At 43.8% G+C, this 22838-nt stretch overlaps 1 protein-coding gene across 2 annotated transcripts in view; it reads left to right on the forward strand.

Moving 5' to 3' along the window:
- Positions 1–3124: 3124 nt before the first annotated feature.
- Positions 3125–22838, forward strand: part of EPN3 (epsin 3) — a 49985-nt gene continuing 30271 nt past the window's right edge. For both annotated transcript variants that reach the window (XM_088482618.1, XM_088482619.1), the window contains exons 1-3: positions 3125–3565; positions 19686–20288; positions 20396–20511. In XM_088482618.1, coding sequence (XP_088338744.1) covers positions 19775–20288; positions 20396–20511 — 630 coding nt within the window. In that variant the 5' untranslated portion in view covers positions 3125–3565; positions 19686–19774. The remainder of the gene's footprint in view (positions 3566–19685; positions 20289–20395; positions 20512–22838) is intronic.

Raw genomic sequence — 22838 nt, forward strand, 5'->3', positions numbered from 1 at the left:
TCTGGGATCATTTCTATATCAAGCTTGAAACTTTATTTATTTCATAACATGGCTAGGAATTTGCCTACTAGCACAGATGGTGATGAAATTAGAACACGCTGGAGAATTTAGGTACATAGATACAGAGATATACTGTACAAGCTAAGCAAGAAGACCCTTAGGACTCTACATGTCTGTGCATGTAAAGAGCACTGGCTTAACTTGTGCATTGACTGTGGCTTGATAATACGTTTCAGAGTAAAACATCTTTGCCACATATGTAAATTGTGATGTTACTCCACTGTTGATATTGTGAATAGGCAGGAATTCCTTTTGGTGACACACACTGTTGATGGGGAGGCAAGAACAAGACAGACCTGTCTGCCCGTTACTGGATGCTGCTGAAACCTTCCACCCACATCTGCAGAACACTAGGTGTAATGCCATGTTTCATGCCCTTCCCTTTTGCCTTTCATCTGAGATTGTCATAGCCCAGATAAACCTGTTTACAATATGCTCATTTCCAAAGTAAGACCGTATTAGTGCTTTGTCAGCGATTACAGTCTCTGTGGTGCAACTTTGAGGCAAAACAAGAGAATTTGCTCCAGAAATCTGGTAAATCCATTGCTGTATATAAACTACTCCTACGTAATACGGATTAGTCATAGATAATTTACTCCAAAAGTTTTGTGCGTAAGACTCCCATAATAACTGCTTACAGAGTATTACTCATGAAAACATCCAGTATATCTCCAGGCCCATACTGTAGGTGTTATTTTTGTTAAGATTAATATAGGTCCTGAATCCTGACCCAAGAAAAATTCTCCATGCTAAGAAAAACACTATTGGTAGGCGATGTAGGCACCCTCATAAATAGTGGGCCTTATTCAAAGACTTACGTAAATCTCCGATGTTTGCAGATCTATGCATGTGCAAGAGCCGCACTGCGCAGGTGCAGATCTGTTTCTGCAATGTCGGTTGCAGTGCCCCAAAAGCAGCAGCATGATTGACATGCAGCTGGCATTCAAGGGTGGCAACAGGGAGCATTCCAGAAAACGGGGATGTGTCAACCCCATTTTCTAAGCATGCCGAACTCCTTGGACGCAGCGTCACTGGCTTTGACAGCTTGATTTTGCCGGACATCATGAGTAACCTGAGGGTTACTCAGATGTCCAATGTTCACAGTTGATCCCATGCTGCGTCTTTGAACGCAGTATCGGATCAGAATAGACAGCAGTGGTCATCTTTTTACTTAAGACACCTCCTGCGGCTTTTGCATATTGTAGCACAGCCGCTGCTTACAAAGACTGCAACAGCGTCCATCTCTGAATCAGGCCCAGTAGGCCAGTATACATATTACACAGTGCAATTTTTAGATGACACCAGGGCAGTATTAATAAATACACAATAGGTATACATAAAGGCTGATTTAAAGTTGGGAGCAAAGCAAAAAACAAATAAACAAGTAACTGCACCAAAACAAAACCATGTTGCACAGCTTGTGGGGCAGATTTAAAATGTCCAGAGCGATTTAGAGTTGGAATGGGCATGTCCAAACTCAAATGTATATTGTAGTGTAAAAAGAAAGCTTTTGTGGGCTACATGCAGAAGCAGCCAGTATTTATAGAATTGGGAATGGGATTGAAATGCCGGCGGCTGTTTAGGTGCCGGTTCAAATCCCGACAGCGTCTGCCCGAAAGGAAGAAATCCCGACAGGGGCACGTAAGTAACCTAACCCTCCCCCCCTAACCCTTAGGGGTGCCTAACCTCCCCCCCCTAGTGCCTAGCCCTAACCTCTCCGAAGGGGTGCCTAAACCTATCCCCCCCTCCCCGCACCCTAACCTTCACGGGGGGGTTGCCTAACCCTAACCACCCCCCGGTGGTGCCTAACTCCCCCTACCCCTAGCCTAACCCTCCCCGAGGGATGCCTAACCCTAAGTCCACACGGGATGCCCTAACATTCCCCCCCGCGGCTAAGAGGACGGGCGACCTGGACTTACCTCGTTCGGGCCCGCGTCGTCCTGGATTCTGGCATCAGGATTATGATAGGCGTCGGTATCTCGACACCTATCATGAATCCCTAGCCGGCATTCTACCGTTAGGATTGTGACCGCCGGTCACATAGCTGCATACCATATAATTGTACCCCTTGCATTACAACTTGGTTAGTCCTGGTGTAAAGTTATACCTTTTTTGCATTGAATTTGCTTCCTAATAATTATCGATGGTTATATTTTTGGTCAGTACAAAGATTTGACTAATGAACTTTTCGTATCAATGACCCTACAGAGGACATTGGGTATATATGGAGAAAGAAGGGAAGGTTTCATCATCAGAATAGGTTTGGGTTCTTTGCGGATTCTCTTACAAGAAGTGATGTATGTATTTATAATTATTAGAATATTATGGGACCAGGGAATTTATCCTATTTTCCCCCTTTGAGGCAAATATTGGACGGACAATTACTATGCACCATACATTACTATGCTCCATCACTATTCGATGCACAATTACTATGCACCATACATTACTATACTCCATCACTATTGGATACACCATTACTATGCACCATACATTACTATGCTCCATCACTATTGGATATACAATGACTATGCACCATACATTACTATACTCCATCACTATTGGATACACAATGACTATGCACCATACATTACTATACTCCATCACTATTGGATACACAATGACTATGCACCATACATTACTATACTCCATCACTATTGGATACACAATTACTATGCAGCATACATTACTATACTACATCATTATTGGATGCACAATTACTATGCACCATACATTACTATGCTCCATCACTATTGGATACACAATTACTATACTCCATCACTATTGAATACACACTTAATATGCACCATACATTACTGTTCTCCTTCACTATTGGATACACACTTACTATGCACCATACATTACTATACACTATCACTATTTGATTAACAATCTAAAAAGTCATTTAGAAATCCTTCTTGCTCACTAGACATACCCATTGCTGATTCGGAGACAGCTTGTGTATTTACCTGGGGATGTTATGTCGGTTCTCAAAGTGTTAAATGTGGGCTGAGTTTCAGAGTTTGACCTGCCTAACCTGCTTTACAACTACATGTCTGGGTGACACTATAGAAAACACACTGTGACAGAGGCAGTGGTAAGAAACACACATATTAATGTACAGGAATATAAACTAAAACTCTATACAGACTTTTCAGGTAATCTTTAATTGGTAGTAAAGTTACAGACAAGTTTGTACACACACATATTGTATACACACAGATGGACACAAGATTGGCAGATGTATGAACGCTTTTACCAGCATACGGAGGCACAGAAATATACAATGAAACCTAGTCCTATACAGTATGTGATGGAAAATGTATCTTAATCAATCTACTGCGCTGCATATGATATAGTGCGCATTTTATATTCCTACATAAAAGCTTGTGTATCACATACATTTATTATATTATATTGCCAAAAGGATCTCTGTAAGGCTTATTGGACAAGCTATGGATTACCGCATTTGCTGTACATGCTGAAGGACACTTAAGAGGAACAGGTAAGAGTTACTAATTTACATTCTTTACTAATGCTTGTGCTTACCGAGTGGGTTTAAGAATGAAGAAAATATATTTATTTTTGCTACAGAATTTTAATTGACTATTAATGAGTGTGTGTGGATAGATAGATAGATAGATAGATAGATAGATAGATAGATAGATAGGATCAGATTCATAGTCATTTACCAAATTTTATAACTGTTGTCTTTAGGTGTTCATGCAGGCTGGTTTTGTGTGTATATAATTCCTCCTCCACCTAAGTTATATAGATGTGTTCTGACTTAACAGGGTAAGGTTGTTTGTTCTCAGAGAAACATACATATACAGTATGAATGCAGAGTGTCTGTGCTGATGGGAGTTCTGGAATGCAGCAATGACTACAATACAGAGTGTGGAACTTTGATTGTTGGGTTGGGGATCAGAGGTGGAGGGTGGGTAGCACAATAACATATATGAACATGCCTTTGCTGTTGAGTTTAGGAATATATATATAAAAATGTAAAGCTAAAAATAGATTGTTTTAGTTTTGATCAGTGCTTGTGAGCTGGGGTTTAGAGTACTTATGACTTTGAAATGATCTTATGCATTGGATTTGTGTTTTACAAATGTTCTCATTCTTGCCTTAGGCGGACCATACACGGGGCGATTTGAAAACGTACAACACCTCGGTACGTTTTCAAATTCAGCCCGATGCATCGCATGCTGCTGTGAATGGTAAACAATGCATCTTACAAGATGCTTCGGTTACCTATTTAACAGCATGACGGATCGCAGATCTACAATGCCAATGTACGACGGTGGGGACGCGCATCGCCGTCGTACAGCATGCCAAACCACACACTATGTGCACGATTGATCGTTACAATCGATCTAAATCGTGCACATCGTCTAAAAAATCTTACCGTGTGTGGTCGGCACTACAAGTGTTTTGTGAGCTAGAAAAAGGTCATATTTAGAACAGTTCAATTCTGGTTAGAAACAGCTTCTGTCATTGCTCAGTCTGAACCAGTTAGTGTGTATAAATAGAGAACACCCCATCTGCTATTTTATTGGGGGGACAGTGGAGCTTCCTTAATCAAAATTATTTTGTCCTAATTGTTTCTTGTTTCTGTGTGAAGCTATGTTAATAAAATAATCCAAAAATGTCCCAAATCATATAAATTAACTCTTAAATTCACTATATAATTCTCACCCTCTGCATTTTGTGTGTTTTTATGTGTAATTGGGGGGGTTGGATAAAACGGCAAAGCAAAGCTAAGTTAGAATTTATTTAATAAAACCAGCAATGAATTGAACTGGGGGCCTGACTCAATGTAGCCGAGGCCCTGACTCAATGTAGCCGAGGCCCTGACTCAATGTAGCTGCTTTGAACACATACTAGCCTACCTGGCAATTTGCACATCTGGAAAACCAGACGGATTAGATACAAACCACACCACATTTTCCATCTGCACCAATCCGCCAGTGCCATGCCCTTTTCTGATACACCAACCTCCCATTAATTGCAAAATTCAGGACCATTAACGTAATGCAATTTATTTCCTTATATCTCTCTTGTGAAATCTATTATAAAGTGTTTATACTAGTTAAGTGTGAAAGGCTTTTTCTCTTAATTGACTGTACAAAAAAAATATCAAGGAGAAATAATTAAACAATATTTTGTATTTTTTGTGCTTGGAAATTGAATGAAACTAGCAAATATATTTGAGAGCATAAAACCCAAAGACGTAAGTTCGGTCTTTCATGATGTCAAAAAATTCACATAAATTAAAATGATCACAGGGGTGGAACTGGAAACAAGGTTGCTCTATGGGAAGGGTAAATGATAAGTCAATCAATGAAGCTCCAATAAAAATAAACACATGGGATAAATATCCTTTTAAAACATAAACCATACAAGTTTTCTCACGTAAAACCATTTATAACAACTAGCATGAAATTAGGGGATATTACATAATATATAGGAATGAATGTAAATCCTGTGTGTATATATATATATATATATATATATATATATATAGCAAGCTAGAACGTGAGCTCCACTGAGGCAAGGACTGATCTGAATGGGCAATATCCTCTGTAATGTGCTGCAGAGTATGTGTGCTATATAAATAACTAAGATTCCCACCGTGATCAAAGGAACATGGGTTAAAGTCAGCCAATTATCAGCTGATCAGGCCGATAATTGCACAGTGCCACAACTTAGCACCATTTGTCGGTTATGGGAAATCTTTCAGCATGCACGACAGAAGTGATCATATGTGCTCAGATGTACTCTCCATCAGACAGACAAGCCATATCTGACAGTGTATGGCAATGTCAGATAATGGTCTGTCTGATGGTGGCTTTTATCTGATAGAGTATGGCTATCTTTAGAACAGTTTGAAGTTGTTAGTTTATAGATAGTTTGTTAGTAGCGCACAGTGCTTAGGAAGTTATTGTTATCTTTGGAAACTCCAACTTGCTCCTTAAGCAATATACAGTAACTACTTTTTTTGTATTTATATGTGTCCTAAAGTGTCACTTTTTTGGAACAGTTAGTTCAGTCAGCGTTTCTTTGAAGTAATATACAGTACTATGCATATTTATGTGTTTCTGAGGCATATATGGCCTTAGGTATAGATCATATTGGTTTTCCATAAGTGTTTTTGTATTTGTTGATATGTGCTGGCCTTTGTTAGTGTTATCTGCAGACAACTTTCTCAAGGTCAATGCCCTGGTCCCAATGTCGAAGGCTGCTGCCAGGAACCTTATCTTTATTCAGCTCCTGCTTGTTAGTCACATTGAATGTAATAATCATATCTAAAGAAATATTTTACAATCATCTGTATTAATCTGTTGGCTCTTGTCAGCTTAACCCACTAATGCTCTGGATTGACAGTAATTTACAGTAGAGGTAAGATATCATTAGTCATCTGCATCCGAACAAAGATAAGACTTTAATGTTATTGTGTGTGTGGCACATTGATCCATTCATCTTAAAAATGAACAACAGAGACTTGTAAAATCAACTTTATTAACCATTTATTTTTGCTTATTGCTGCTTACACCAAGCAGCATGTAGGCAGTTGGCTAAGTAACTGAAGTACCCGCTCTGTCACATTTCTGTTTTTACAGATCAGGACACAATTAGTAAACATCAAGTACTAAACTTTTATAAATCTAAATTCATGTGACAAATAACCTATAACAGGTTGCCATTATTTGTTCAGTAAAAAATAAGCCAACATGACAAAGTCATGTTTGATAAAGTTAAGTACACACGTACTGATTCCGTATTAATGATGAAGGTCATCTGAGCCAACTGCAGTGAATGGTTTCTCCATCTGGCAGTATGACCACATCTATATATACCCTCAAATTAAATCTGAAAGTCTGCAGTTAAAGCACATCTTATTTGTTTCATTTTAAAGCCATTGTGGTGGTGAACAGAGGGGGTCATTCAGACCCGCTCGCGAGCGCAGGACGCTCGCAAGCGGGTCGATGTTGCCCCACTGCGCATGACGGAGGGAGCTCCGTCGTGCGCATGCGCGAGACCCGGCTAGCGACGGGCTCTCCGTCGCTCCAGGTCTCGCACCAAAGGGGGCGTGCTGTTGATGTTGATTGACAGCACGCCCCCTTTGGTGGGCGTGGCTGCCAGACGAAGGCGTTCCCATGGGAACGCCTACCGTCTGAAGCCGGCCCCACTGACATCACTAGTGATGTCAGTGGGAGTGATTTTGGCTCTGATAGAGCCAAAATCACTCCAGGGCTTGCTGCAGCGAGACCCTACCGCAGGGTCTCCGTCGCAAGCCCGATGGTCGCGATGGTCTTGACCATCGCGACCATCATCATGGACGCTCGCTATAGCTGTGGGTGGTAGCCCACAGCTATGCAAGCGTCCATAAGGCCGCTCCATTTTCATGTAGGAGGGCCCTGATTCAGAGCAAGCGCTCTGGTCAGAGCGTCCGGCTCTGAATCAGGCCCAGAGGCCACAATATGAAAATTCTGTCAATGTCCCAATATTTATGCACCTGACTGTGTGTGTGTATATATACTGTGTATATATATATATATATATATATATATGTATATATGTAAAATGAGATAACTAGCTAGCTTCTATGCACAGTGGGGTACAGCACCAAAGAAAAAAGTTTTTTATTTTAACTTTTAACTTTTTTTTTACTTTTTTAAACTTTTTTTTAATTATACACACAGCCACTTGTGAGCCTGGACACAGTCACTTTAATCAGCAGAGTATAGCGCAGCATACATCAGCGTGCAGTGTGCCCCCTATAAACAGTCACTTTGCCAGCCCAGCACAGCCACTTGTAAGTCTGGGTCTTCTGGACACAGTCACTTTAATCAGCAAAGCATAGCGCAGCATACATCAGCGTGCAGTGTGCCCCCTATACACAGTTACTTTGCCAGCCCAGCACAGCCACTTGTAAGTCTGGGTCTTCTGGACACAGTCACTTTAATCAGCAGAGTATAGCTCAAAATGCAGTCTGCCCCCTACAGTCACTTATCCACAGCACAGCCACTAGTCCAGAGGAATAAACAGCCTGAGCCTACAGAGTGCCTAGTAACAAATGATGCCAAGTGTCGCGAGAATCCAACGTCAGGAGGCTGACACTTGGCCTCTAGTGAAAACCGAGTGAGGCGAGAGCACCCGAGCCTCTGCTCGGGTGGACTTAATTTCCATATGTTCGGAGCGGTTCGGATTCATCTCTAATATATATATATATATAATTATATCCACAGAGCCAGCACTACCATTCAAAATAGCCAATAACTGAGGGGCCAGTCATAAGTTAAAATAGCCAGGTCGAGGAGGTGGCACTCAACGGGTTACATCAAATAAAAGGAAGACTTCAGACAAGCTCCATAAGTTCAATGTTTCGGGTTTATTTACGTCATCAGGACACATATCCATGTCATCTCAATCAGCACTCTGTAGGGATCCTTGGTATAGTGTGACCAGCCCAGCCCTATTATAGTCTTTTGCAGACTTGCTGTCCCTCTGATTTACTGTAGCAGTAACCAGCCCTGGATATAGCCCTAGTGTTGGTTTATTATTTTAGGATGCAACAGATAAGATTTTGTTTATTATACCAGTAACAATACGAGTTGATGCCATCATCATAAGCAAATATCTTCTCAGAATTTTGATATCTTGGTTTACGTTGCACTGCCCTCTCCTGGCTGTCCTCCTACCTCTCTGATCGTTCCTTCTCTGTCTCCTCTCATGACTCCTCTTCCCCCTTATTTCCACTAACAGTAGGCGTTCCCCAAGGCTCTGTTCTTGAACCTCTCCTTTTCTCCCTATATACGTCCTCTTTAAGTGAACTCATAAACTCCATTGACCTCTAATATCATCTATGCTGATGATACTCAAATTTACCTTCCACCCCTGAGCTCTCCCTTTCGCTCCTCACCCGTATCTCCAGCTGTCTCTTCATGGATGTCCCTGCGCTTTCTTAAACTTAACATGTCTAAGACTGAGCTGATCATCTTCCCACCCTCTTCCACTACCTCACTTCCCACAATTTCATTATCTTTTGATGGCACAACTATCTCATCTTGCCCCAAAGTGCGCTGTCTTTGAGTTGTCCTAGTCTTCTCCCTCTCGCAGTCCTGCCGTTTCCACCTAAAAAATATCTCCTTGATTAGACCCTTCCTCACCCAGGACGCCACTAAAACCCTCATCCACTTGCTGGTCATCTCCAGATTGGACTACTGTAACTTTCTCCTAGCTGGCCCCCCAGTCTATCACCTCTCTCCACTACAGTCGGTTCTCAATGCTGCTGCTTGACTCATCTTCCTCTCCAGACGTTCTACATCTGCTTCCCCTCTCCTTCAAGCCCTACACTGGCTCCCCTTCCCTTTCAGATGCCAATTCAAGGTTCTTACACTCACATACAAAGCCATCACCAAATCTAGAGGCATCACTTACCTCTGTGACACCTGGTGTGGCAGGATTGAAAAGCTTTGCGCGCCATAGGCGTGTGCGTTCGAAAAGGGGGTGTGGCCTCACCTGTGAAGCGACGCCCCCTATGTGTGCCGATCCGGGAGGCGTTAATGCCTCCCGTTCTTGGCCCACAGCGGGCTTCCCCAGCGCTCCTGCAGCTGCTGGGGCAGCCCACAATCTCTCCCCTTCCTCTCTCCATGTCACAGTGACACCATCTGACGGAGTGACACCAAAATAGTAGAGCAGCTCTGCTATTTTGGTGTCACACCCTTGGAAGGTGTCACCCAGTGCGGCCCGCAGCCCCCTAGTGATGCCAATGATCACATCCTCTCTCACATACATTTCTGACCTTCTCTCCCTTCACACTCCCACCCGCCCACTTCGCTCAGCAAATGTAAGCCGCCTCTCTTGCCAACTGATTACTTCCTCCCACTCCCGCATCCAAGAATTTGCCCGTGCTGCTCCCTACCTTTGGAATGCTCTCCCTCTCCCTATAAGGCTCTCCACCTCTCTACAGATCTTCAAATGGGCTCTCAAGACCCACTACTTTATCAAAGCCTTCCAGCTCTCATCCTAACCCACCATGCTCTTTCCTCCCTATCTTCCTCTTCTATGTCACGCCTGTCTGTCTGCCCCTCCCCTTTAGAATTTAAGCTCTCTCGAGCAGGGACCTCTTCCCTCATGTGCTTCTCTTTACATTTTCTTCTACTCTTTACTCCCCATAAGGACACCTCACACTTGACTGTCAACTCCCTGCTGCTTATTGTGTGAGTACTTTAATCGCTGTTGCAGCAATGTATATGTCATGTCCTTGTCCTGCACTGTAAAGTACTGTAAGTTACTTGTTTACTTACTAGTTTTATGTACTATGTAAGGCGCTGCGGAACACTTGTGGCGCCATATAAATAATAGATAATAATAATAATATGAAGATATGAGGTGTTTCTGAAGATGCACTTAAGACTAAACTAGACCACATGTCTATTTGACATTCTATACTTGTATGTATAACTTCTACTCTGCCAGTAAATAGTTTCAACTATCATTAAATTGATACATACACTCTGAGGTTATTTTATGAGTTACGCCTCTGTAATACTGGCACATATTACATCCCAAAGGCAGTGTTGGAACTCCCGGAGGCAGTGGAGACATTGGCCTATGGGCACCAGTTGTCAAGGGCAATAGGGAGCAGGCCCGGCGACAGAAGCACACAGATAAATCCATTTATAACTACTGCCTGTGCCTTGCAGATCACTGCAGCAGTGCAGGCGGCGGTTATAGATGGATCTATCTATGGGGTCTGGGGAGTCGCTGTCTCTTGTCTTCAGGCACCAGCAGTATCGGCTAGTGCAATTATTAGTTTTTGTTTGTTTATTGTGAGTCGCAATAAACAAAGTAAACGTTATTGCACCAACCACCGGTGTCTGAAGATTTGCAACACGGCACGACGTCATGCTGCACCGCTGAAAGGCAGATGACCTGCAGAGCAGAAAGGTTGCAGGTGCAGCCAGTATACCTAAGAGGGCTGTCTGTGGGATGGAGCCGGAGGGATGTGGGGGCTTAAGTTGGAAAGATACTGTGAGGTTGGCTGGAGCGAAACTGTGGGCTGTAGAGACAAAGAGTGTTGGAGAGATGGGCTGGCTAGAGCTAAAGAGAGACTGGGGGTCTTTAGAGACAGAAGGGCCCTGGGATAGAGCTGGAGAGACACTGGGGACTGGAGAGACAGAAGGTGGCTGGCTAGAGCTGGAGAGACACTGGGGGGCTGGAGAGACAGAAGGGGCTGGCTAGATCTTGATAGACACTGAGGGCTGGCTAGAGCAGGAGAGAAACTGGGAGGCTGGAGACAGGAGGGGGCTTGTTTGAGCTGGAGAGACAGTGGGGGGCTGGAGAGACATAAGGGGTCTGGCTAGAGCTGGAGAGACACTGGGGGGCTGGAGAGACAGAAGGGGGCTGGCTAGATCTTGATAGACACTGAGGGCTGGCTAGAGCAGGAGAGAAACTGGGGGGCTGGAGAGACATAAAGGGGGGGCACAATCATCTATTTTGCCTCTGGTGACCCGGCATGAACTTGCAGCCCTGCCTACAGGTGCTCTAGTACAGCGTTTTTCAACCACTGTGCTGCAGCGGACTAGTGTGCCGTGAGCGGTTCTCAAGTGTGCCACCTGAGAAGCTCGCTGGGCTCTTCCGGGTGCCTCAGACTGCTGCCTGGGCCGAGACAAAGGAGACGCGGTGGCGTGACATAATCAGTCACTCATGCCATGTTGACGTCCTGCCCGCACAGTGGCCCTGATTCAGAGCCGGACGCTCTGACAGAGCCGATATACCGATCAGCAGGTTTAATGTTCGGTTTGAAAAATTAAAAAGAAACAAAAAACATTTGCTTTCGCTAGAACTTGCATTCAGTGGCAGGTGGGGAGTTTGACTGGGGCGGTACACCTGTCAAAACGTAACGCAGGTGTCCTAAGGCGAGCTCAGGGAGGACAGAAACCTCCCGTGGAGCAGAAGTGCCTCCTGGCTGCACGCATAGCTGTGGGTGACCACCCACAGCTATAGCGAGCAGCCAAAATGATGGTCGCGATGGTCAAGACCATCGCGACCATTGGGCTTGCGACGAGACCCTTGCGGTAGGGTCTCGCTGCCGCAAGCCCTGGAGTGCTTTTGGCTCTATCAGAGCTAAAAGCACTCCCACTGACATCACTAGTGATGTCAGTGGGGCCGGCCCCAGATGGTCGGCGTTCCCATGGGAACGCCTCCGTCTGGGCAGCCACGCCCCCGGCGCGCCCACCAAAGGTGGCGTGCTGTCAATCACCATCGACTGCACGGCCCCTTTGGTGCGAGACCCATAACGACGGCTTGGCCGTCGTTATTCGGGTTTCGCTCATGCGCACGACGGAGCCGCCTCCATCGTGCGCATGCACACTTGGGCAACATCGACCCACTTGCGAGTGCTCAGCACTCGCGAGCGGGTCTGAATCAGGCCCTGTGGTCATTGCTGAACAGTGAGTGTGACAGGCTGCACCCACTTCCGCAGGTGAGGGACAGGGAGCTCCTTTCCTTGCTATGGACAGGTAGGTGTCTATTGCAAGGAAAGGCGTTAGAAATGTGTAGGCAAGGATTGTTTACAACTTCAAAACACATGTAAATAAAGTTGTTTATCATCCTGGTTGAGAAAATGCAATTCTTCACCGTAATACACTTGTTTCTTCACCTTCCCACTTGCAGTTAAATAAATGATTAGTTACTAAGCAGTGTTAGGAGACATAGTGAAAAGTGATAAGGTGCCAGCCAATCGGCTCCTAACTGCCATCTCACAGGCTGTGTTTGAAAAATGACAGTTGGGAGCTGATTGGCTGGCACCTTATCACTTTTCACTCTGTCTCCTAACACTGCTTAATAAATAGACCCCTAAATCGGCAATGCGGAAGGGCCCCAGGTCACCAGGTCACCAGGGGGTACTATTGCAATCCATAAATTCTTGTATGAAAGAAGCAATCTCACCGTCTCTATAGATGTCGGAGATGTGTACATCTCTAGTTACACATTAACTGATATTTCCTGAAGGAAGAGTGAGGTACAATTATATTTTGCACCAACTGAAACAACCTTATAAGTTATTACTTTAATCCTAAGAAGAGCAGTTCATTTTGCTTGTTTTAAATATAACAGTGTATGGATATGCATTGATACAAAAGCTGATATTATATTAGTAAGAAATGTGCAGGTATTTGGGTTAAACGTTTCATCAAGTTTATACAAGTTTCAGTGTTTTGAAGTCTGTGATTACTTTAAGTTGGAATTCTGCTGCATATTATGCTGCAAGCACATTTGATAAAATTGGCAAAAATGAACCAATCAGAAGATCAGGATTTATTGCATGACATAATATTGTAACGACTTCTCATTCCTATGTGGCATTTTTCATTTCACTACTTGTAGTATAAGCAGCCTGCATCATGCTTATGAGTACTGCTGGCAATGCCCCTCTGGGGGCAATTAAATTGTTTTGTGGGAGGCGATAATTAATGGGCGCCCAGTGCGGCAAATCAATTGTTTTGGGCTCCCATTAATTATTGCAGTCTTCAAGCCCTATTAGACCGGGTTTAGCTATATAAACTGGCTAGACCTGTCTAAAGTCCTGGTTAGGGCGCCCAAACTGCTGTAAACTCAATTACAGCTCAAACATGTAAACTAGACAGATACAGTATTGCACTCAGAAGATCTTTGATTGCATGAGTTAACAAGTAATAACAGTAGATGGGTTGGGTACGGGATGCCAGCGCTCGGGATCCCGGCGGTCAAAATCACTACGTCGGCATCCCAACAGGTTTAGGATACCAACACCTATTGGTCAGTATCCTAACCCTCCCCCTCTCCCTACCCCTCCCTCTCTGGTGCCCAAACCTAACCACTCCCCTAGTGCCTTAACCTAACCTCCCCTTCCCCTAAACCTAACCCTTCCCCCTTAGTGCCTAACCCTAACCCTCCCCCTAGTGCATAACCCCAAATCTCCCCCTAACCCCAATACTTGTCCTCGGGATGCCGACACCGGGATTCTGACAGGTATTCTAAGCACTGGAATCCTAACTGCCAGGATATTGACTGCATACCAAAGACACACAATATTTGAAGACGTTTAAAATCCATGTAACTGGTAATTATAGTGTCTCTATTCTTCTACAGATAATTTTACTGCTGTTGTATTAGAGGTTTTTGTTTGTTGTATTGTAAAGAAACCAAAAAGTGATTCTTGCAAGACTTTTTATGCTGTGACAGAACCACTGAGCCATGTGTCATTGTTGTCCATGTGCCTTTATTGTTCCACCACACAAAGGTAGAAAGAGGGAGACATGTCTAGATGTTTAAGCCCTGGATGTGTAGAGATTGTGTCACCGTCTGGGTTTTATGTATTTATTTATGTATGGTATTATGAAGGCCAGTAAGACCAGGAATATACTCCAGGGATCCGGATGAACCCCAGAACTTAGAACAGGATAGTACTGGTAGATAGGAACTCAGAACTGAAGCCAGGAATCGGTGTCTTATGTAGAGTACAATTTGCAGAAGCTGCAACTCTGGTCAGGGGCGTCGAGAGCCGAAACTGGCCCGGGAAAAGTGGGCATGGCCTAACCAAGGGAGGCGTGGCCATTCCCTCTTAGGAACAAAAAACCTATCTGTAGCGGCGCTGCGCACTGGGGGCGGGCGCTGTGAGCCCCTCAGCCCGGCGCAAAGCCACAGGGGTGCGAGATCAGTGTGCTCACCCCCCCACAGGCATAGGAGACTGCTGCGCCTGCTGTGAGATAAGAGGAAGAGGGGGGCGGCACTGGACCCCTCTTGCAAGCTCGGGCCAGGGTAATTAGTACCCGATCCCCCCCCTCTCTGCACCCCTGACTCTGGTTCCGCTCTGACCCAAGACCTGGAATTGGTACCAGTGAAGAACTCAGAAACTGAGAGTCACTATTAGTAATACAGTTACTGAACACCTCAGTGTACAGACTGTATAATGCCCACTGAACCCTATCCCTAGAACCAGCATCCTTCGCTGTACCAGCCCAAGACTATAGAACACAGTACAGGGAAACTAATACAAGTTCAGCACAATATAACCAGATAACCTGGACAACCACTAAGCACAGATTAACACAGCATAAGTAACTTGCATGCACTGTCCCAGCAATATGATGGAATTATTTACTCACCGGCTCTGCATGGAGAAGTAAAGTTGATATGCTGCGTGGAAGCTGCCGCGCTGTTAGGTGATGATACACAGCGGTAAATGAAAGGCTGTATACTTGCTGGCTAAGACAAAATGGTTGGAGGAGACCTGACGATACTAGCGGCAGATGATAAATGGTGAGAGTCCACAAAGTAGTAGATAGAATCACAGTGGACACGATCACAGGATACAGGAGTAAGCCTGGAGCAGGGTTGCCGACAATCTGGCTACCTCTTCCAGGAGGAGGCAGCCAGATCGTCAGAGCAGGGGGGCGTGATGCAAATTTGGCCACGAATTCAGCACGAATCGCGTCATCGGCTCCCATGGACCGACCAATTACAAAGGGGAACGAACGGCGGGGGAAGGGGTGGGGAGGTGTGGGCGCGTGGCGCCGGCTGGGAGACTTGCCCACTCTTCCGGGGGGGGGGCTAGGAGATTTTCGGGAGGCTCCCGACCATCCCGGGAGACTAGTATGGCCTGGAGCCTACAACTATCCTGGGAGGGAACACGTTGTTCAGGCAATGGGTTGCTCACGGGAACTGGTTTAAATAGGAGGTGGTGAATAGCCATCGGTCAGGCTGACCAGATGAGCGCATAGGTGCTTTAGTCAATCACAGGGAGGCGTCCCTGGGATGTCGTGGAAGCAGAAATAAATTAAAGTTTGATTCTGCAAGGAATGCTTAGACCCCGATTCGTGACAGATTGCCTCCTTTAGAAACTGAAGAAAATAGATGCCTCTTCTGCGTCAGCGATGGGAATGTGCTTCTTTTTCAGGAAGTCACTTTCTCAGCTGAAAGACAGTTTCTTTTTTATGGGATCAGTGTGAGACATAAATCAAAATGGTTTTCTTGTTAATTAAATGCTGCGACTGCCAGAGGCCAACGGCACTCCAATGTATTCCAGAGGTCAGTTGCAGGTGTGGTAAGCACTAGTCCCTTCATAATCCTTTAACAAAATGGTAGTTTCTCAATACAGTAAAAGTAGTTTTGAGCACAGATTCTGTGTAGTACTTATGTTTAACTGTCTATAGCAAGGGTATTCAATATGTGGCCCTTCAGTTGCTGTGGAACTAAACATCCCAGTATGCTCTGCTACAGTTTTAGCATTCCCTAATAGCAACACTGTGACAGGGCATGCTGGAATGCGTAGTTCCACAGCAGCTTGAGGACCGCATGTTGAATATCCCTGCTATACAAGGTTTTAGAGATTATTATTTTTCTTTGCTAAGAAGAAAGACTGAAGCAAGATTCAGGGGCCTATTTATCATTAATACTTGCGGCATATTCCCCGAAAAGACCCGTTTTCGGGGGATACCCGCAAATATTTAGTATCCCCCAGATATGTTATGGAGGGACCGCACAAGATATCGCCAGTATGTGCTGCGGTCCCTTCATTTCCAACAGCAGCCACAATCTCATAGGTTTCTATGGGGAATACAATGCTATTGGATTTTCCAAGCTCCGGAATGGTCTGTAAACCACGCATGCGCAGGAGTCTGGCACAGGAATGAAGAGAAGGTCACTTTACTCCGAGCACATTGCAGGGACGGACTGCTTTCCGAGCTTCTGTCCCTGCAAGTGCTCTTTCATATATCCCGGCGCTATGATCGCATACTACAATGCTATCATGGTTGCTAATAATGCACCCAGATCCTATTGCAAATGCAATTATAGTAAATGGGCCCCTTATAGTTTGGGTCTCTTTTCCAAATTCTCCTTATTGTAATCTGACATGGCCAAGGAATATGGGTTCTGAAAGGGGATACCTGGTAACACACAACAAAAGGGACAGTGTGAAGGTAAAAGTATCAGCTCTGTTTACAGAAGACACCAACAAATGAATCAAGAAGATTTGATCTTATTCAAAACGTGTGATGATATGATGACCCTCATGACAGAACATGACTGGGCCATCCATCAATGGCAGGAAGGTCTACTTTAAAGCCTGGGTAGCCCTAATACAACTGACTTGATATATAAGTATATTGCGTCCTTATACAGGATATCAATTTGTAAATGAAAAACATATCCATGTATCACACTGCCATAGATAAATGTTACGAGTGGCTTCTTGATAGGAACTACAGCAATCCAGCTCTTGTTTACAAGGCAAAGTCGTGGGCAGGAAATTAAGTTCAGATGCAGGTTCATACAATAAGTTAAAGTTCAACATAAACAGACGAGGATGGGCAAAAGGAGACAGCACAGGAATAGTCCAAGTATCTTCTTATTTCAATCTTGGGAACAGCAAATTGTAACATAATGCACTTTGTTTTGATTTTAATGTCGTTATCTTCTAATTAGGAATTGACTTTATTTGGAATATTTTATTGAAAAAATTATCTCTGAGGGATTTCCAATATGGGTATAGTATGTATGAAGAGTATGTATAGAACCAAACATGCAAACTGTAGTCTTAACAATACAAGAAAGTATACATTGGTTCATTCACAATAAGAGGAAAAGAAGTATGCGGCACAGGTCATCCATTTTGTACTTGGCCTTATTTACATAAAGGCTCGCACTCATAACATGCATATACTGACCTGGAACTTTCTGCCATGTTACTTATACCCCTTTCAGACATCTCGAGAATCCCGGGAATTTGGCCTGCCTCGGCCAAATTCCCGGGTACCCGAGTCTGTCTGAAAGGTGCCTACCCGGGAACATGTTCCCGGGTAGCCGCCCCTGCAATCGACCAGGGTTTTTACCCTGCTTCTGTCTGAATGGTGCTACCCGGGAATTTACTACTCCCGGGCAGCACAAAGGAGCTTTTACATTGACTGCCGCGGGCAGTCTGTGTCACTGTGACACAGACTGCCCGCGTGTGTAGCGCTGACCGGACGGAGTTCGGTCAGCGCTACACAGCACAAACACACAGCCGCCGGAGCCGGCAGCTGTGTGTTTGCTGTAATCAGCAGCCGCTGAGAGTCTGTCAGACTCTCATAGGCTGCTGCTGCTCCCATTGCGGGAGCCATCTTCCGGCTCCCGCAGTGGGTAATGGGAGAGACGTCATGAGTAATGACGTCTCTCCCATGCAAAGCGGCCGGAGGAGCTGTTAGCGGCAGGACCAGGAGCGGGAGTTTCAGGTAAGTGATTTTTTTTATTTTTATTAAGTCTCTCTCTACTGGGGGGGGGACTACTGGGGGCACTACCAGGGGGGGATTACTATGGGGGCACTACCAGGGGTGGATTACTACTGGGGGCACTACCAGGGGGGGATTACTATGGGGGCACTACCAGGGGTGGATTACTACTGGGGGCACTACCAGGGGGGTGGATTACTACTGGGGGCACTACAAGGGGGGGGACTACTACTACTGGGGGCACTACAAGGGGGGGACTACTACTACTGGGGGCACTACAAGGGGGGGGACTACTACTAGGGGAACTGCATAGGGCGGAGGGGACTACTACTAAAAAACCTGGCTTATGTCTGAAAGGGGTCTACCTGGGAATTTCCCGGGTAGACACTGCAGTGTGGAAGGGGGGTCTCGACCAAATACCCGGGAATTTGCACAGGAGAAATTCCCGGGTCTGAGCAGGAAATTTCCCGGGTTGTATGTCTGAAAGGGGTATTACTGAATTATTGCAGCCTCCTATGGACAACCCAGTCACTCATGTGGCCAACCCCACCTATATTTAAAAAAAAAAGAAAAGAAGTTTCCCAAATGACACTACTGTGATTATGTGACTCATACTGTGATTAAGCAACTCATCAGAGTGTGTGGGAAAAGGTGATGTGTCATTCATTTGCCTGTTTTTGTAAGATGTTAATTACATTACTTCATGATCTCCGATAGCTACAATGAACATTATCCTGATTATGTTGTGGATCATGAGATACTGGACACAATGTAACTTAAGGTTGATTCAGGAGCTACTTTCTCCAAATAGGAATCCTTAAGTGCTGGTGGAACCCGATAATTAATTGTGAGTGTAATCATGATTTCTTTAAACAAATCAGATGATTTTTTTTTTTACTTTCTGTCAGACCCACGTCACCCAGGCCCAAGTGAGTGATGATATTGACAAAGTTACAGAAAGTGGTTAGAAATCTGAGTGAAATCAGATGTTAGCTTGGATAGCTTGTAAATCTGGTCAAGCAATGGCTGTAAGTGTATGCCATCATCATCTGACTGCTATAATTAAGTTCTCCATGATCCAGCTGTTCTGCTCAATGGAAAACGGTTTCATCTTTCTGATTTGCCCACAAACATGTATGGCCTTACATACATATGATTGGGAGTCATCCGATCACCCTGTGAATGGGCACCTTTACTTTGACTGTGTTATACATTTGTATGCTTGAGAAAATCTACCTCACTCTTAATGTCTTACTTTTAACAGTCAAATAATTGTTTGTAAAAGGAGTTTACAAGCTCAAAGATTTTTCTTATGTTATTCAGGAGAACAACAAAATAACCTCATTGTCACAATTTGTTTTACAGGTATCAGAAAGCATACAAATAGACTTATTTACAAAATACCTGGCTGATCAAACGTTACAGGATTTCTATAAGCCCCAGCAAGCTCCACCATGGCTACATCTTCTATACGTCGTCAAGTGAAGAATATTGTCCACAACTACTCCGATGCTGAAGTCAAGGTACGAGAGGCTACCTCAAATGACCCATGGGGACCATCCACTACCCTTATGGCTGAAATTTCTCAAATGACATACAATACAGAAGCTAACCCAGAGGTAATGGTGATGGTCTGGAGAAGACTAAATGACAGTGGCAAGAACTGGCGTCACGTCTACAAAGGTCTCACCCTTTTGGATTATTTGATCAAGAATGGATCCAATAAAGTGGTACAGGATTGTCATGAGAATCTCATAGCTGTGCAGACGCTGAAAGATTTTCAGTTCCTGGACCGTGATGGTAAAGACCATGGAATAAATGTGCGGGAGAAAGCTAAGCAGATTGTTTCCCTGCTGAAAGATGAGGAACGGTTAAAGCAAGAGAGAGCTCAAGCTCAGACCACGAGAAGAAGGATGTCTCAAGTAACCTCAGCTATAGACAGCAGCCACAGGCTTCGCTACAATGAAGGTGATTAGTAGTGGAGCGAGTGACTCATGGTGACATGCATTTCAGTACAATAACAGCAATACTTTAACTGTGATTTGATTTATTTTTGTTGTTTTTTTTCACCACAGGTTCTGTTGACTCATCTCTTTCCCCAGATTTAGAACAAGTAAGACCTCATAGTACAGGAGAGGAAGAGCTGCAGCTGCAACTGGCATTGGCCATGAGCAGAGAAGAAGCTGAGAAGGTATCATAAAACCCTTTAGACATCGTAAAGAAATTGAGCATTAAAACACCTTTTAAAATGTCTGTAGCATTTAATTTTATATATATATATATATATATATATATATATATATATATATATATTCACAATACTGTGCAAAAGTTTTAGGCAAGTGTGGAAAAAATGCTGCAAAATAAGAATGCTTTCAACAATAGAAGTGTTAATAGTTTATTTTTTGTCAATTAACAAGATGCAAAGTGAATGAACAGAAGAGAAATCTAAATCAAATCAATTAACCAATCATACAAAACAGCTGATAATGATCATCATTTTCATATGTAAGTTAACTGAAACAGAAACACCTGTGTAGGAAGCTTAAAACCGGGTGAGGAACAGCCAAACTACAAAGGTGAGGTTGTGGAAGACAGTATCATGTCACAGGTCATACACCATGGCAAGACTGAGCATTTTTTCCACACCTGCCTAAAACTTCACAGTATACAGTATATACAGTCATGTGCATAAATATTGGGACATTGACAGAATTTTCATATTTTGGCCTCTATTCACCACCACACTGGCTTTGAAATGAAAAAAAAACAAGATGTGCTTTAACTGCAGACTTTCAGATTTAATTTGAGGGTAATTACATCCAAATCAGGTGAACGGTGTAGGAATTACAACGGTTTCTATATGTGCCTCCCACTTTTTAAGCGGCCAAAAGTAATGGGACTATCAACTCAAAAGCTATTTCATGGACAGGTGTGGGCTATTCCCTCGTTATTTCATTATCAATTAAGCAGGTAAAAGGTCTGGAGTTGATTCTAGGTGTGACATTTGCATTTGGAATCAGTTGCTGTCGACTCTCAATATGAGGTCCAAAGAGCTGTCACTATCAGTGCAGCAAGCCATCATTAGGTTGAAAAATCAAAACAAACCCATCAGAGAGATAGCAAAAACATTAGGTGTGGCCAAATCAACGGTTTGGAACATTCTTAAAAAGAAAGAACGCACCGGAGAGCTCAGCAACACCAAAAGACCCGGAAGACCACGGAAAACAACTGTGGTGGATGACAGAAGAATTATTTCCCTGGTGAAGAAAAACCCCTTCACAACAGTTGGCCAAATCAAGAACACTCTCCAGGAGATAGGTGTATATGTGTCAAAGTCAACAATCAAGAGAAGACTTCACAAGAGTGAATATAGAGTGTTCACCACAAGATGTAAACCATTGGTGAGCCACAAATACAGGAAGACCAGATTAGAGTTTGCCAAACAACATCTGAAAAAAACCATTACAGTTCTGGAACAACATCCTATGGACAGATGAGACAAAGATCAACTTGTACCAGAGTGATTGGAAGAGAAGAGTATGTAGAAGGAAAGGAACTGCTCATGATCCAAAACATACCACCTCATCAGTGAAGCATGGTGGTGGTAGTGTCATGGTGTGGACATGTATGGCTGCCAATGGAACTGGTTCCCTTGTATTTATTGATGATGTGACTGCTGACAAAAGCAGCAGAATTAATTCTGAAGTGTTTCGGGCAATATTATATGCTCATATTCAGTCAAATGCTTCAGAACTCATTGGACGGCGCTTCACAGTGCAGATGGACAATGACCCGAAGCATATTGCAAAAGCAACCAAAGAGTTTTTTAAGGCTAAAAAGTGGAATGTTATGCAATGGCCAAGTCAATCCCCTGACCTGAATAAGATTGAGCATGCATTTCACTTGATGAAAGACAAAACTGAAGGGAAAATGCCCCAAGAACAAGCAGGAACTGAAGACATTTGCAGTAGAGGCCTGGCAAGAGCATCACTAGGGATGAAACCCAGCATCTGGTGATGTCTATGCGTTCCAGACCTCAAGCTGTAATTGCTTGCAAAGGATTTGCAACAAAGTGTTAAAAAGTGAAAGTTAGATTTAGGATTGTCCCATTACTTTTGGCCCCTTAAAAAGTGGGAGGCACATATAGAAACCGTTGTAATTCCTACACCGTTCACCTGATTTGGATGTAATTACCCTCAAATTAACTCTGAAAGTCTGCAGTTAAAGCACATCTTGTCTGTTTCATTTCAAAGCCATTGTGGTGGTGAATAGAGGCCAAAATATGAAATTTCGGTCAATGTCCCAATGTTTAGGCACCTGACTGTATGTATATATATATATATATATATATATATATACATGCAAAAACAGCGGCACTCACAGGACTTTGTAAAGAGGACTCCAGACTCCCAAGGTCAAGTTCAACTTTTCAGTCAAACGACTTTTATCAAGAACCATAGATCAATGAAAAGGTACATACCTATATACCAGCATACATCCCATAGTGACAAAACG

Source organism: Taudactylus pleione, unplaced genomic scaffold (assembly GCF_031769625.1).
Source record: "Taudactylus pleione unplaced genomic scaffold, aTauple2 ptg000290l, whole genome shotgun sequence".
Taxonomy (NCBI): Eukaryota; Metazoa; Chordata; class Amphibia; order Anura; family Myobatrachidae; genus Taudactylus; species Taudactylus pleione.